Source organism: Epinephelus fuscoguttatus, linkage group LG16 (assembly GCF_011397635.1).
Source record: "Epinephelus fuscoguttatus linkage group LG16, E.fuscoguttatus.final_Chr_v1".
Classification (NCBI taxonomy): domain Eukaryota; kingdom Metazoa; phylum Chordata; class Actinopteri; order Perciformes; family Serranidae; genus Epinephelus; species Epinephelus fuscoguttatus.
The window spans coordinates 14648718-14666334 of record NC_064767.1 but is presented as its reverse complement, the minus strand read 5'-3'; the positions used below and the strand labels follow the sequence as shown (position 1 = coordinate 14666334).

Genomic DNA, 17617 nt, shown 5'->3' with positions numbered 1-17617 from the left:
TGGTACTAAGGGGCCCAAAGTGTGCCAAGAAAATCTCCCCCACACCATTACACCACCACCACCAGCCTGAACTGTTGATACAAGGCAGGATGGATCCATGCTTTCATGTTGTTTACACCAAATTCTGACCCTACCATCTGAATGTGGCAGCAGAACTCCAGACTCATCAGACCAGGCAACTATTTCCAGTCTTCAATTGTCCAGTTTTGGTGAGCCTGTGTGAACTGTAGCCTCAGTTTCCTGTTGTTAGGTGACAGGAGTGGCACCTGGTGTGGTCTTCTGCTGCTTTAGCCCATCTGCTTCAAGGTTCAACGTGTTGTTGGTTCACAGGCATCAACAAGGCATTTTCACCCAGAGAACTGCTGCTCACTGGATATTTTCTCTTGTTCGGACCATCCTCTGTAAACCCTAGAGATGGTTGTGTGTGAAAATCCCAGTAGATCAGCAGCTTCTGAAATACTCAGACCAGCCCGTTTAAACACCAACAACCATGCTGCGTTCAAAGTCACTTAAATCACCTTTCTTTCCGATTCTGATGCTCGGGTTGAATTTCAGCAGGTCGTTTTCACATGTTTTCACATGTCTAAATTCACTGAGTTGCTGCCACGTGATTGGCTGATTAGCTATTTGGGTTAAAGAGCAGTTGAACAGGTGTGCCGAATAAAGTGGCAGGTGAGTGTATGTTACCTACATGGTGCCTAGAAAGCTGATCAATGACACATGATGAATAGATTTGCGATTTATAATAAAAGTATACAATGAATAAAAAAAGATCTTTCAACATGAAGAAAAGGCAGTCAAAAGATGACTGTTAAATAAGGGGTGTCATTTTTATCTACAACCATATTTTAACAGCCCATTGTCTACAGTTATGTATTTGAGGGCCAAATTTTTCATTGAGTTGGAAAATCTTCAACGTTTTATCAGTGTTTCGCCGTCCTTGCCAGATGGGCAGAAGATTGAGAGTCAGACTGTGATGTGTTCGCTGGGCGGAACAAGCCACTCAGGTCGCTTTAATGTTGCCATATTATTCACTGTCTCCAACGCTGCCAATGCCACGCAAGTCTGTTCTTCAATCATACCAAAGCACTGCGGTGCAAATTTATTCCACATGGTTTGACCGAGTGGTTATCATGAGTGAAACTCCTGCAGATGATTAAAGGAAAACCTTCTACATCTGTCTGCCCTTCGTGAGGAGAACACAGAGAAACTTATTCTTTGTTATCATAACATCTAACCCAATTACTTTTAGTTTACTGAAATTTACATCAGTCGTGGACACAGCAGTTCATGTCTTATGAACCGTTTTGAAGAGAGGGCAGCTGGTTAACGAACGAGCTTTGAACTAAACAGGGTGAGATGAAAGAGGAAAAAGATGTGCCCCAAAGTAGGATGCATTACCTCCTACACATACCCCTGATTCAAACTGCTATAATTAGGAAACATGATGTGGATGAAGCAAACAGAAAAAAAAAGTTAGCTGCCATGTTAGGATGGTATGAGCTACGAAAGATGCAAATCATCCGAGTACACATAGTTGACTTTGACTTTGTTTGAACTTTGCCTGGGGTGATGTGTAGTGCAGCTGATCTGTACAGAAAACAGAACTGGCTGAATGAATGTTTTACTGTAGAAATGTCCAGAATTATTTTTACAACATTTGATGCAGAACATTGGCACCTGAAATGTGTTTTTCTTCTGGCTAAGTCGATATCGAAGGCAAAACACACAGTCGGATCCCTGCCATCTGCTTTGGGTCAGAACTCGGCACGGTTGAGATAGGCAGTTGCCTCTTGTTTCATCAGTTTTAACAAAGGAGGGTCTTGGTGACAAGTTTCTGATGAAAACTGGGCAATTAATCTCCTAGTAGTCAATTGTTTTGTTATTTTTTCCATGTTTCTATTCAGGGTGATTGCCTCTATTAAATAAATGTTTGTGCTGTTGATTCCATGATGAAGAAAAGCTTCAGCAATGCAGCCTACCTGGTGGATGAACACCTGTGCACCTCGAGGGCTCATGAGTAACACGGCCCGCCGCAGAGTGTCCCGGTACCGGTTGAGCTCCTCGGTGCGCATTGTGTTGAAGAGGTCAGTGAAGACTCGGCTGACGTTGCGGTCCACCCTCTGCAAAGAAACATCCAGACCCAGCCGTGACGACTGGTCCATAAAGGTTTGCAAACCCCGGATGTCTGTAGGCGGAGAAAGAACGGCAAAGAATGAGTGATTGAAGAGGAGACACAAACACAAACCGACAGGCAGAGAAAGAATAACACTTTAGGCAGGTCGTATGTTATACAGTGCTTTATTCCCAGAACATTTAATCAGAATGGTGGGTAAACAACCTGTACTTTCAGCACCTGCACATGCACTCTATATTTTCAGGCTTCGTTCCAGGGGCTTCAAGGCAGGTTTCGTTCTTTGCTCCTGATCTAAAGCGTGACAAAACACAACAAGCACTCCTGTCTTTCTGTTTCCTGGGGTTTACAGGATATGAAACTGCAGGCAGGTGTTGCTGTCCCCAGAGTTCTGAGTGTGTGTGTGTGTGTGTGTGTGTGTGTGTGTGTGTGTTCACTATATAGGAAACCACTTAAAAGAAGCCTGCTGCACACACAAATCAAAGGTGATGTGAAGCAGAGGGCTCACAATAAGCACACCAATCCCAGCAGTCACAGGGGAAGCAGCAGCCCAGCATGTGCCAAGTCATGCCGCATTGTTAAAGAGAGGTTAGGCAAAATCGCTAGGGCCAGACCTCTTTCTGCATCCACAATGATTGTGTGTGTGTGTGGGTGTGCGCACAGATGGGTGGGTTCCCCTCTTTGCATCTCTGGAGGTTTGATCGAGTGCTTTAGTGCTCAAAACAGACGATATACAGAGGGATAGAAAGGCACATCAAACAAGCGTATAGCTGCATTAGCACACAACACACACACACAAACCTAGGATATCATATTGTAGGGGTGTGTGGTCGTTACTTGAGGTGATTTAAGATGCTTGAGGGCAAAAAAAAAAATCAGGCTAACAAGAAATCCTCTGACCTGTGAAGCAACATATTGGTACGTCGTCCCCATTTCTCAGTCTCACTTGGGGCAAAGTGAGACAGCAATATGACTAAGTACCATATGAGGAGAATCAAAAAGAATTAGATGTTTACGATTCTTCCTGCCATTGTTGTATTGCAATTTATTTTTTGGGGGGGTGGGGGCAAAAATACTCACAGAACAGAAACGTTCAAAGGGCAGAACAAAACGTGAAATTAAATCATTCATCATTGTTGAAGCGCCGCCAAACTCTTACTGCAGCACTGTTTGAAAACTCTTTCTCTTCCAAACAAACACACACAAACACACACACCTCTTTGCCGTCTTTGTCTCTAAATTGAAACAGTTACCCTTGGTGGTGTTGCTTTGAATACAATGGGCAAAAGCTCAACCTCTGAGTAATCCCTCCTTTTGTTGGAGCACAAACACAATTTGAAAGTTAATCATAGTTCCTTCCCTCCTGTCCCACGACTGGACCACTGCAATTAACTCTGGCTACAGTGTTCTCTTTATACAATATTCAGCTGCAGGAGCATTTAGTGATACCGACTACAAACTGAACATATATTCAGATATTTATTCTGTTTTGCAGTGTGAGACGTCCCTGTTATACGACTCCCAGAGGGTATAAAAGGGTAAACCTTAAATGTAAGATGATTCAATAAGCAAACAAATTACCACCTCATAAACACAAATTAACAAGTTGTAGAGTTGAAGACGTTTGATTGCTTATCCAAGAGGCTTCGTCAACATCATTATTCACACCATGATGTCTACGAGAGTCTTAACATGAATGAATGTTGTACACACTGCATTAATGAGATGAACCTACACAGAGGTTTAAACAACAGGCTTTCAATGCAACCAGAATCTACCTGGTAGAGGCTTGAAGAGCAATCTGATCACAGGAGATCTAGAGAACTGATCAAAAGACAAAAACTATATTCTGTAGTGACATACTGTAATGTTGCGGCTGGCTGAAAACCTTGTACTGTATCTCCCAAATGGCAAACAGAGGAAACACTGTAACAAACAAACTGAGTTTTTAATCCCATGAAGTGTCGAGGGAAAGCTACCATGCGATAACTACTCCAGGACCCTGATAGAAACATCGGACTTCAAAGCTAGCGATCCAAACCAGGCTTTTCCACGGGCCGTGTCAGCCATGGACAGGGCTGCAGAAAAGAGGATTAACGTGGAATTAAAGGTCTGATTTCTGGACATGTTTACCCGAGCGTCATTTCTGAACACAAATCTGCGTCTGAAAGTTTTAGATATCAAAACTTAACCCTTCTCTGTCTCTCGTGTATCAGCATCCCTGTGTCTCGCTCTACACGGTGACTTTGCCTTAACGGTGTGTATCTGCTTTGAAAGGACAGGAGCGATAGATCGAGGGAGACAGAGCAATACCCTATGAAGTTGCTCTAACATCCTTTTTCAGCTCTGTCTTACTCCAGTTGTAACTAAAGCGGGACTCCCTCTTGGATTGGAGCGATGCAGAAATGAGCATATCATGATCAAAGGGCTCAGAGGTTTTTACTGAGCTGTCAAGCTGCGTTGCAATCCAAGCGGAAAAGCCTGAGAAATGGCTACGCTACCAGCCTGTGTTTACTCAAAATTGAGATGAGTCTGTTAAGGCAATCACTGCTTTTCTTGCAACAATAACATCAGTTAATTATATGCAATATAGATTTTTTTTGCAAATGTGAAATGTATCAGGCGCTGAGTGTGTTGTGCATCGCCACAAGTGCAATGAAAGTGACAAAGAGAAAGCAGAGGGGGAGAAATTACTGCCTCAGTTTGAATCCAACCTCTTTTTGCTACTGACTGCAGCTCTACACACTATAACACAGTTCATATTCTTGGGTAAATATGACTATATTGACGATCTGAATGAAAGGACAAATGATATCTTATAGCATGGATATGAGGTCTGCACATCACATCCATAGAGCAGGTACTTTGTCAGTCGTGATTTCTGTGGCTTGAAGCACCTGCCAAACACAGGAGTTCAGAGCATGACTGACATCTGTAATTTCATCTCATATAAACTCCTCATGCTAACAGTCTCAGGTGTGGCCAGGCACATTCTTTGTTTTTGCCATGTTTTACAATTAAAAAGTAAAATCAGATTAAACTTGCCACATGCACCCATAAGTTTGAAATGTGTTTTTTCCCTGCAAGACAGCGATCAATGCAATTAACACCAAATGAGGACCTCATGGCGACAAGAAAAGCTCAGAAAATGTTTCCCCACACAAAAGATGAAAGATGAGGAAAAGTGAAATTAGCTGTTGATTATGCGCCACAGTCTTCCAAGTAAGTAACAAAAATGAGCAGTTTGAGCCACTGAGAGTTCATGCTGCAAATTGTGTTTACAAAATGTAATTTTCAGCTGGATTCTTTTATTATTGATTTTCAAATGTTTTTGTATAACCAATTTTAATAGCCAAAATACAAACAAACAAAATAAATGAAAGAAATGACATACTCTGAAAGCAACATTTTAGGGGACTTGAGAAATTTGTGGGATAAAACGGAGAGAGCAGATGACCCAAACAATCAATAGTCACAGGAAGTTAATTAATGAGGTTTTGTCTTCTGATTATATTTAGATCTTTGTTATCTGTGATCATGTGACAGGGCATTTATGAGGATATGAGGGCATACACAATCTTTCCATCTATATGCGAACATCATCTGTGTGTTCCAATACCCATACTATCATACTATATGGTATGCCAGAAGAAGATTTAGTATGTCCCAATACATAGTGTAGTATACCAAAAATACCAGGATGTTCTTCTACATTCTGTCCGATTTTGCAGTATGTAAGCCAGCATGGTTTTCCGGCTATTCTGACCTACAATCCTCTGCGCAACTGACAATACGTCACGTTGACTGAGCGGCAAAACACATGACAGCTTAACAACTCATCGACAGCTGTCAGAAGTCCGAAAGATAGATAACATAATCATATAATAATATCATATAATATCATAATCACATATCATATATCACAAACAACAATAAAACATAACTATCATTATGACAACAATAGAGAGCTGCAGATGTAATTTCACTGTCGCAAATACAATATGTTCGAATCTACAATCTGTGCAGTTATAACTTATGTACACACATTGCAAAGAAACAACAGTAGAGCTCTCTGGGTTGATCTACATCTCTGGCAATCTTGGTAATTGGCGTTGTTTATCTCCAAGGTAGGGGATTTAATAGCAAGATGGTCAAAATTCAAGGCGTAATGTTAGGCGTGCATACTCATGCAACAGTACGTACTTATTAAGGGCAGCTGCAGTATGTACTAAACGTTTTTTTTTAAAAGTGTGCGATTCAGAATGCACCCTTTGTGTTATGAACTGGGCAACAAACAAACCCAGCACCTTGCAGAGGAGAAACACAAGGTGGAAGAAAACGTATTTTTTCTTACACCATGCTAAACACTACTGATTGAATGGCCCCTAGTGGTGTGACAGGCACGTTTATAGTGACAAGGCCAACAGACTGACCCCAAGAGTCAGGGTGGGGTTAAGTTACGATATGAAACAAATAAACAACACGAGGTAGATACATTGACAGCTGTACAGTTCATCAGCTTTTGACCTCATGGTGGGATCTCAGCCATTTCTACACACACACAATTACAGAAAAACAGAGGGAGAAAATAACAAGACATGCCCTATTGTTGCTAAATGCTGCAAAGCCTCTGCTGGCACGCAAAGGACAAGGTCAGTGTGGGATAAAACAAACATGCTAGCTTGTGGTGCATCAAGGTATATGAAGAGAAGTTGGGGAAAAAGTCAAAACTGCCCGAGTTGATTCCATGCTTCAAATAAAAACATTATATAAATAACATCAAGTTATGGACTCCCGTTGTTTTTGTTTGGCTGGGTATACATACACTAACCTCAACTGGTCTTTTTATTGGTGTAAATCTTTGCAAATGAGTCTAATCTCTCTGCTGTTACACAAGTTCACAGAAACAATTTGTGTTTTTCTGCTTTATGGACAGGGGACATTGATTTTCTTAACATTTACTGTGGCTTCTGTTGAGCCTGTTGAAATCAAAATGATCACTACTGAGCCTAAAAACTTTCATGCATTGTTTGGACACAGGAGGTCTGCATCTGCTCTTATTTAACTGTGGTCCATTCATCTGGCAAGTTTTAGACAGCAGTTGTTTGCTATTGTACATTTAGTAGGCATGAATACATTGCATCACTTTTTCTTTTGTCAGTCAAAGACCATAAAAGCTGAAAGCACCGTCAACAAAATGGTTCTAATATAAGCAGTCGGCTCTGAATGTGCAGAGCGGCTGGAGTTACACTCCCAGACTCAATTATTATCTCGGTCCAGGCCTGGTGAATGGTCTCTAAGATACTGTCCAGTGATTGCATTTTTGGCTTCCAACACCGCCGTGCAAGTTTTAGTATAGAATAAAATTAATTGCCCTACTTTGTTACTAAGTTTGGCTGACATGCTTTTGGGATGCTGTGTGCTTAAAAGGGAGACAGTCAGACCAGAATGCAACAATTTGAATGATAAAAATATGATAATAAAAACTGGAAATAATGCAGGAGTACATAAAAACTGAAAAGTCGACCCTGCACAAGACTTTGTAGTCTTTTTTATAGTTTTTTAAATGAAGTCTGGTTTTTAGTTAAAATAATCAGTGTTTCCCATTAATTACCTGAACTGTCTAGTCAGTCTATTTTATTCTGCCAGTTTCACAATGAACTGAAAATGTTTTTACACTTCTCATAACAAGATAAAACATCTCAAACATTGTGTTTTGTGGCGTTGCTTCAGCAAAGCATCTCTCGCTCCCAGTCAGTCAGCACCCTACCCACCCCACAGCTGTATGCGCACATGCACTGGAATGTTCCTGGTTGCATCCAAGACATATTTTGATGAAACAAATGGTGTGTATCAAATCACATACTTCCATTAGTACACTTCTATGTAATATACTATGTGCACTATGTACTCATTGGCGTAGTACACAAATTTCGACAGGGTAGTGTTGTCTCAAACCAAACACGGCCGTTGTGCACTCACCAGAAATGAGGAGCAAATTAGCTAGTTAGCAAACTAGCATTAGCATTCACGTTATCGTTCGCGGTACCAAATCATTTCAGACTGCTAAATTAACCCAATAAACATACTGCTGGCTTATACCTGACAACAGTATAGTGGTGCAAAAAACACATGTATTTGTGCAATGCAGCGACGTTCACGGTCGCACAGTCCTCGGCCGCTATTTCCAGTTTGAAAAGTGCTCCCCCCCCCCCCCCCTTCTGCTACATAGCCAAGATGGCGACCATTGAGGGCGAGAAGTGTCCATAGTTCCACACTCAACTTCTTGACCGTTTTGAGTGCACCATCCAGGTACTCATAGCGCACTATACTGTTAGCCAATGTTAGCCAACATTACAGTATCCGCTACAGTTATCCACTAGTTCAAACTATAGACAGTATATAAAGATGGACTTCCCAAAAGTGAAACCAAAAGACCTTGATCACCCCTGGTGGCTGGCTCCAGTATAGGTCATTATTCCCGCCCCCTTTGTTTTAGCAGATGGAACATGAACCAAACTAAAAGATGAAAGTACCGCTCAAATTAGAACAAGATGGTTTGGGTCATTTTAGGTCGTTTTCATGTTCAAATGTTCATTTTCCTGATAAGTTAGTTTTTAAGTAGTTACATCGTGCAACAACTGTGCCAATTGGGTGTGCTTGTGATCAGTGACACTGCTTGCGATTGGTTGGACAGATTCATGGGTGGGAAGTCAATACTACTAAGCTCACTCTACGCTAGACTGTGGCTCCAAATGACATTGCCAACTCAAGATGGCTGCAGTCCTACCCGAGATATTTTGGCTTCGTTTTTGTACAGTAGGAGGAAATGGAAATGTGTTGTCCATCTTGATACAGAGTCATTAGTCCAAATTTAAACAAATCTATCATTATCAATGTATGACAGTAAACAGATAATGTTACTGCATAAGATATCAGAGCTATGTAAGGTAGCATTAGCTACCAAAGTTAGCTGTTGAACTCCTCGCTTATGTCATCTGACATATCCACCTGCTTGTCAAGAAAAACAGTGTATAACAGATGTAACACTATATCAAGCTAGCTGACCTTATCTAATTATTTAAATGTTATTATTAGAGGATTTGATAATGTGATTACTTTCAGCATCAGCATGCCCCCCCATCCCTCTAAAGCAGTGGTTCCCAACTGGTGGTTCTAGGTCCAAAAGTGGATTGCGGGTCCACACTGAAAGGACTGCAAGTGACTCATGGTTTATTTTTAAGTGCAGTGAATTTCGGACCCAAAGCTCTTATTTTTGAAGTGCTGGTTCCTGCTGTAGAGAGTTATAAGTGGAAAGCTACTTAACAGAGATAGCAAACTAGCCCAAAGACATGGCCAAACGCAAGTATGACGTTGAATGTATTAAACTTTGGGGAAGTTGAGCTGATGACCAAGGAAAAATCAGGACCCTGTCGCTGCACCAGTTGGGAACCACTGCTCTAAAGGCTCTGAGGTCCACCCACCGCAGTCTCCCAAAATCCTGTGGGAAATACTGGATCTTTTGAAAATTGTCCTGAACCATTTTCTAATTTTTTGTCACTGAATTGAACATCAGCAGAACTATGCAAATTAGGTCTCCCCAGTTATTTTACCCTTTCACAAAAAGGTTAAGTGCCTTTCTGGTTGGTTACGCAGGATTTGTTTTCTTTATTTCCAACTGGTAATGAACATGTTAGTGAGGAGAATAATGGAGCAATATAATGCACAATATCTGTATTCTTCCTACTGCCTATAATTTCCCACTGACACAGTGATTAACATTTTCTCAATGGTTCCTGGTGAATTCTTCACAGTGAGGTTTCATGCAGACAATTAACAATCAGGTGTGGAACTATTCCCTGACTGATATGAATACACTACTTAATAGCTAAGATACTCTTCATATTTTTGAAAGTTTCTCTTTTATAAACCTTCTCTTATCCATTTTATGTTCTCTTTGATTCTCTTCTCCTAATAAAGGCAGCTCATTGAAGGTCACCTGAGTGTTCACTCCCTGTGAAATTACCTGACAAGTTAGTTTTGCGGTGTTACAAACCTTATGGCCTAAAAGTATCTTTAATTTTGATTAAATAAAGTGATGCAATAAGAAGTGTATGAAAGAGTATGCCATTACACAGATGGATCATAACTGCTCTCAAAAGTCTGACTTCATACTCTCAGATCTATCACTAACCGTGACACAATGCAGACTTGCTGCAAACACTGCAGGAGATATCTTTTTGCTGTTGTCCTGCCTGTGTTATAAATGCACTCGCTACATTTGAAACCACCTCCTACATGGGACCAAAAGCAGCTTAATCAATCTTGCACCTAATTCCACCCTAATTCTCTCCTCCTCTAACAGAGAGCCAGTCACTACGGGGCGGGCAGAGACAGATGTAGCTGCTCCACAGTCATTACTAAGTGCAGGTTAACTCAGACAGACCTGCCAAGGAGCCTACTGATGTTCAAGAAAATCGACCCTTCTTTAAGATTTCCGATAATCGTGCCTCAGTCGCCTTTTATGCTCTCCTTGTTATGATAAAATGACAAGGCAATTTTACAGAAGCTTTTGTTTGCAGATTGTCTACCCACTGTCCACCCTCCCACACTGAATCAATAGCTGGCTTCCTTTTACATACTCACAACTGTGAGCACAGTGCAAGCACACCTTAAATGGCACTTACAAAAGACATACAGATAATATATTGCAAACATTTAAAATAACAGTCTAGTGGCAGCAGCTCTCCAAGCCTGTACTTAAGCACAACAGTGCTTTGACCTATATGCTAACATCAGCACACTAACATGCTGAGAATGACAATGCAAACATGCTGATGGAAGCGGGTATGATATTTACACCATTGCCAGCTGAAGTTAGTTTGATACAGCAGCATGGTAACATTTGCTGATTGCGGTACATTTAAGTGCAGCTGAAGCTGATGGGATTGTGATTAGTTCTGAGGGTATTTGGTCATAAAACAAAGTATTGAATGAATCAATATTTTGACCTGTGATGGCTCTAGATGGAAAGTGAAGGGATGATCAAAGAACCGTCTGCACCAAATTCCATGGCAATCGATCTAATAGTTGTAGGGATGTTTTTAACTCAAAGCCACAAATGTTAAACTCATGCTGGCACTGGAGGAAAAGTCAGGGGATCACAAAAGACATTAGCCTTTGGCAGCAATTAATGACTCTGCTAAATATCATGCCAATTCATCCAATAGTTGTTGAGCTTTCTAGTCTGGACCAAAGTGTGGACCAGCCGACTGACTGACCTACAGCACAAGCTTACACTGTTATATTTAGCCATGATTTATAAGCATTTATGACGACACTCAGGGTTGAATGTAAAGAGTTTCAGTCAATTTTCAAACAATTTATACAGTAAAAACCTCTATATAGTGATCATGTCTGTGCGAGTAACATTGATCACTATAAGTGGACGATAATGATGATGATGATGATGATGATGATGATGTGGGTGTGTTTGTGAATGAGTGTAAGAGAGAGAGAGAGAGGGAGAGAGAGAGATGTGTAAAAAAAATGTAAAACAATCAAAATAATAATGATCATAGTAACAATAGCAGCACAAAGTTGCTAAGTTAAGTGGATGAAACATCAGTGATTTGAGTGTGTTAATGACTATGTGTATGTCTGTGTGTGCATGTGTGTGTTTCTGAATGGTGTGTAGAAAATGAAAGTAAATGTTGAAAACTACTATGTTTGATTGGAGACAAAGAAAATAAATGAGTAAGCTGAAATAACCATAACAATCGAACGATGATGATGATGATGATGATGATGATGATATGTAATTTAAGTTGCTTTTCACCGTCTAACTGAAGGTTTTGTGTATTCTGTGGATGCATGACAACATTGCCACATCATTGGTATCAGCCAATATGAGCTCTAAAATGAACTATTCAAAACAGCCAGTGTGCTTTTTCTTATTTCGCACAATGAATGAATATTACATACTTTGAAAATAATTATATTTCATATCGCCATCTGCCGTTGGGCCATCATGATAAGAGTATGCATGCATAATATGATGTTAATTCCACTACAGAAGAGACTTGATGATCACTAACATTAGTTGGGGAAAAAGTGGATATATTGATAATGGTATCGGTAATCAGCAAAAATCCAATTTCCTGCATCCCGAGTATATCAATTACATGTATATAAGGTAAGAAAATTGACAGCTTTGCTATTCACTGATGTTTATAGGCCGTTTCAGAATATAGTCCAGCTGTTTCAAACAGTCATTACGTGACCGGGCATCGTCAATTTACTTGACTCTGCTGCGAGGGTCCTAAGGACGGAGGGATGTCGTATGCTGTAAAGCCCTGTGAGGCAAATTGTGATTTGTGATATTGGGCTTTATAAATAAAATTGAAGTGAAAATTGAAGGGCAGCTTTGATTACAGAAGCGTTTCCCCATGTGCATTGTCTGTCTCTATCACTAGCAGCCATGACTGCTTCTCACTGTGTGAGTAGACTAAACAAGGTAGCATGAGGAACTAAGAATGAGCTGCTGGATCTCGTCGGCTTGTTTTTGGAGGTAAGGTGAAACTTTAATGTCCCAGAGGGGCAATATGAGATACAGACAGTAAAATACATAACACACAGAATCCAGTATCACACACTGTCAAGCGTAAATCATGAAAAATTAGTGGTCGCTGCTGGTTAAGATAAGCGATAGCAGACAGGACAAAGGATGATCTGTAACGCGTAGTGCTAAATTTAGGGAGGCTAAAGCCTAGTTGACATTACACGATTTTCACCGCGATTTTGACATCGCAGAGGATCTTGAGAGCCACCTTAGGTCGGAGGTGAGTCGGCAGACACATCACTCTGTTACGACAAGTCCTTATGTGTGAACAAGCCTAAAAGCAAGTCTCACACTCGTCTGTGACTGGGACTGGATATCTGGCATGCTAGAAAACTGGAGAAGTCTGACACGACTGACAAAGAGCATCAGCCAATGACAGGCGGGATACATCCCACGTCAGCACGCAGGAGGACGGAAGAAATGTGAGGAGGACAAGCCGCAGGGCTGCCAGGTCTATTCATTAGCGCGACTTTGGATTTGGTTTTTTGTAAAGTCGCTTACAAATATTGGTAGTCACGGGTTGTGTTTTTTGGACTTGTTTCTTAAGTGGAGTTGCTTATTTGGGCTTTCTCTCTAAACATCGTCTTTGTCTATAGATATATGTCGCTTCTTTTGGGCTTGTTTCCATAGCCCTGGTTGCTTGTTTCTCTCCCAAGATCTGGCAACACTGACAAGCCGGCAAGCAACAACAACAATGGCGGCATCCACAGGATCATGGGGAGTGCATTGTGTTTGGACCCAGGCCCTGGAGGCAGATCTGATTCAACACTGGGAAGAATATCCATGCCTGTACGATGTGTCATCTCCAAGTTAAAAAACGTAGTCAGCACGTTATCTGGGGCTCTGTCAGCGAGGGCTCGCAAACTCAACATTGAGCTTAACACCTTAACACCAGTGATCTTACAGCACAACTTGACCACTTTTTTATTGAGAGAAAATTACTTTTTCCCATCATGATTTTAATGTGCACGCAGCACCAGCGGAAGTAGATAGGTTGTTGTGATGCAAAGTATCATGGGAGTATGAAAAGACCCAAAATGATCACTGTGAGTAGTAGTACTACTTGATTACTATAAGCACATTATCTAAACAGTATGTAAATAGGAGTGACTGTGTCTGAAGCTTTTGGATCCAAGTGGTCGATCACTGTATACATTTTTCATATTTAATCTCTGATTGAACAGTGAGAGCTGACTCTAATCATGTATTCAGTGTCTGTTCAGTGGCTGTTTGGGGAGGTGGGCTATAGAAACACATGTTGTCTCTGATTTAAAGCAAAGCATAGCATGACTGACACATTAAATTTGCAGCCATCCGGCAGAACGGTGTCTATTTAAAAGTCAAGGTTGGTTTAAAAAACAAGGGGAGAGGAGAGCATGAACCTGAGTGGTGTGTAGTCATGGTCAAATGTAAAATGAAACAGAATAAAACCACATCTTTCGACTCACCGCAGGAGCTCAACCCACAGCTGCGGATTCAGTCAATGCCATTTAAATGCAGCCAAAAGACAACAGACAACTGTTGTTTGTGTGTCGAAGTTTCCTTTCATATCTGGGAACTCTGGTTGGTATGAGAAGAATGCCCACAATGCCCGAGAGGCTGCATGGTCCTTGACGGCAAAGTGCGAGTTTGCCATCAGTAAGTTTGTTTTTCAGTGGGAGAGATGAACTTTTGTGGCCTTGACATGCACCGGGTCTATTTTGTAGTTTTCAAATCAAAAGCTGAGGCATTAGGCTACCCTTCAGCGCTGTCAGAGAGCACGGCTGAAATCAGCAGCAGTAGGATTGTTTGAAGGAAAAAAAAAAACTGTTGCCAATGTGAAATAAAGACAGGACGAAGGGAGGAGAAAAAACAGTAAAGAGAAAGGACAAAGAAGAAAGAACAAAAACAAGTTAAAAAGGAAAAAGCTGAATCGTAGAAGGCGTAAAGGGTCTTTTGGTTAGCACTGGGCTGTTATAGGATTATCATACAATTTTGTTCTCTTTCATTTGCCTCAAGGCACAAAAGGCAAAACCACACAAGGATGTTTTGTAGTCGTAATACAAAGTCGGCTTCCTACAGCACAAGAATAAGGTTATTTCTGTAACTCGTGAAAGAAATTACGGTACACGCTCTCTCGCAACAGAGAATCAAATTATGTGTTGAAAATGTACAATGACAAATGGAACCAGAAGAGGTGAAGCCTCAGAAGTTGTTTACATAATGTGCCTTTTATGCAACTGATGCATTGGTGGAGACTGGAATGAATCAGCTTCCCTGACACACTTCATTACACCAAGCTACACTTTGCCCCTGAGGTCAAGGAAGCCAGCTGTTTAGCTGTAATACTGCACCCTGTATTCTCTGACTGCAGAGCCTGGTGTTGCTCTCACCATCCGAAAACAAGGGATTAAAGAAATATGATAGATTATAAAAATAATTGTCTGGATAAGTGCGGTATAGATAATGAGGTTTTGGATGAGTCTTTGTTCATAGTGGTACAGCGTGATGCCTTGGGCTATGAGCAAGAAGGTGCTCTATCTTTCCTAGCATCCACTTTATTAGACTAACACACCATCAGCAATTTGATGACACAGCAGCCCCGCGACACACAGCCTTATCACACCACATCCAAATCCATCAGCACACTCCTACTGTACATGTTCGATAACGACAGCCTTGGTATAGCAATCATTCCACTAATGAATCTGGAAATTAAAATGTCCTTTTCAGCATGTTCATTCTGACAGTCTGCTCATGTTGGTGTGAGTTTTAAATATCAGATTTAAAGTATAATTGAATGAGATGATCTATGTGATCTCTGAATGCAATCAAAAGCTCCCATCTTCCTATAGGCAGTTATCATACATGGCACGAGATGGAGATGCACAGACTGAGTGCTCTGATGATCACATATCAGCACAGTCTTGTCCCGTCATATTCACAGTCAATCAGAAGATCTGATCATGGCTGAGGATTAAAAAAAACATGCCCTGGCAGCGAAGACAAGATTCGAGTCCAGATATATCAGTGTAACTGCTATGTAATGGTTAAAAATGTCTCACTGTCTGACTTCCTGTGCATCAGTATGTTGCGGTATCTTCAGCAGCTTGCTTTGGCTTAAAGCGCTTTATATGAAACTTGATAGGCAGAAATTCAATGGTTCCACATTCTCCAACATGATTTTGTTTTCTGGTTTCCTTCTTCTTCTGTGACTGTAAAATTTCTATCTTTAAGTTTTAAACTGTTGGTTGGGAAATCTTGGAGAGCATTTTTTAATGTCTCCACACTGACAACAGCTGTGACCAGAGGTATTATGTTTTTGCATTGTCTGTACACCCTGTTCTTGTAACCCTCGAAGGGAATTTCTTCAAATTTGTCATAAATGTCCTCTTGGGCTCAAGAACAAACTGATTAGATATTGGTGGTCAAAGATCAAAGATCACTATGACCTTGTATCCGTCTTATTCTCGAGATTGCAATATCTCAAGAACACAATGAGGGAATTTCTCTAAAAAGGACACAAACCCACTTGGACTCAATGATGAATTGATTTGATTCCGGTGGTCAAAACTCAAAGGTCACCGTGACCTCAAGAAACATGTTTTGGGCCATAACTCAATAATTCACATGCAAATTATGACCAAATTTCAATGTCAAAGGGTAAAATGATGAAGAGATGGCAAAGGTCTGCTTCACTGCAACATCATTATGTTCTGCAAAAGATTTAGTGCATTATTTAACGTCACAAGTCAGGAACAGAAGGGGAGACATGTGGTCTGATACTGACTAGGTGTCCGTCATGGTGAGAACTGTGGTGACTGTACAGATGTGAAGATGTGTGCGAAGCATCCACATTAAAGAACATGTGATTGCTCTGCAGCAGCATTCATGTTTGAAGCACTGTCTGCTGTCATGGCTACACGTGAGTCTGGATAGACACAGTTATTAGATGCAACCTGACTGGGTGGTGGAGGCGTACAACCACTGGTAATTCTAGTTTAACACTATTTTCTGACATTTACTGACCAAACAATATCGTCTGCTCTACAATCATAGAAAATGACTAAAAAATGTGGCAAATTTCATAAAAGTCCTTTTGCAGAGAAGGGGATGTCACAGCATTGTTCTGTCTGCCCTTTTCATGCTAAACATAGACAGAGAGCTGTAAAGAGAAGACAGGGAGGCTTTGACAAGATCACACTGAGAACCTGATCTGAGCTCCTGTGCTGTGAGTTAAGTTACATAATCTCATTTCCACTCCTTAAATATCACTGATCTGCCAGCATGTGTTGGAAGCAATTTGATGTTCCAAACTGTGCTTTATGAAGGTTTAGCAGTGATGGAGAAGAACTGGAGGAACAAAGATGAAAGTAGTTTCTGAACAGTAAGATGTTCTGTAATTACAAATGGAAAGAGAGATTTATTTTTTTTTAATTTCATAGAGAACCCTGAAACATAATTACAGCAGCCAAACCTATTTGAGTTCAAAACTATTTTTTCTAAATACTGCGTGGTCATAAGTTTTCTAATTCTTGGTATTTCTCACCACTTTAATTTCATGACTTTATTATCATGATTTGACATTTTAATTTCTTACTATTTCTCTGCTTTCTATGAGGAAGGCTTCCACAACTTTAACAAGGTATCCTCACTAAATGAAAGATCACTGACCTTGGTATTTTTATAACTAACTAGAACTACTGCTGTTACTTAACAAATCCACACTCAGGTCTGAATTTAATACCTAAACTCCATACCAATGAATTAAAACATTGACAGAAGTATTTTTCATTTCCTTGAGTTGACCTCTCCTCGGCACCTGAGTGGCATCTGGCAGACTCCCTTGTTAACTTTGTTGCACATGATAAGGTGCAACATCT

The 17617-nt window shown here is 40.7% G+C and overlaps 1 protein-coding gene across 2 annotated transcripts in view; it reads right to left on the bottom strand.

Annotated features, from left to right (window-relative positions):
• Positions 1–17617, bottom strand: part of grid1a (glutamate receptor, ionotropic, delta 1a) — a 319169-nt gene that overhangs the window by 104742 nt on the left and 196810 nt on the right. For both annotated transcript variants that reach the window (XM_049599667.1, XM_049599668.1), the window contains exon 4: positions 1983–2188. In XM_049599667.1, the coding sequence (XP_049455624.1) occupies positions 1983–2188 (206 nt within the window). The remainder of the gene's footprint in view (positions 1–1982; positions 2189–17617) is intronic.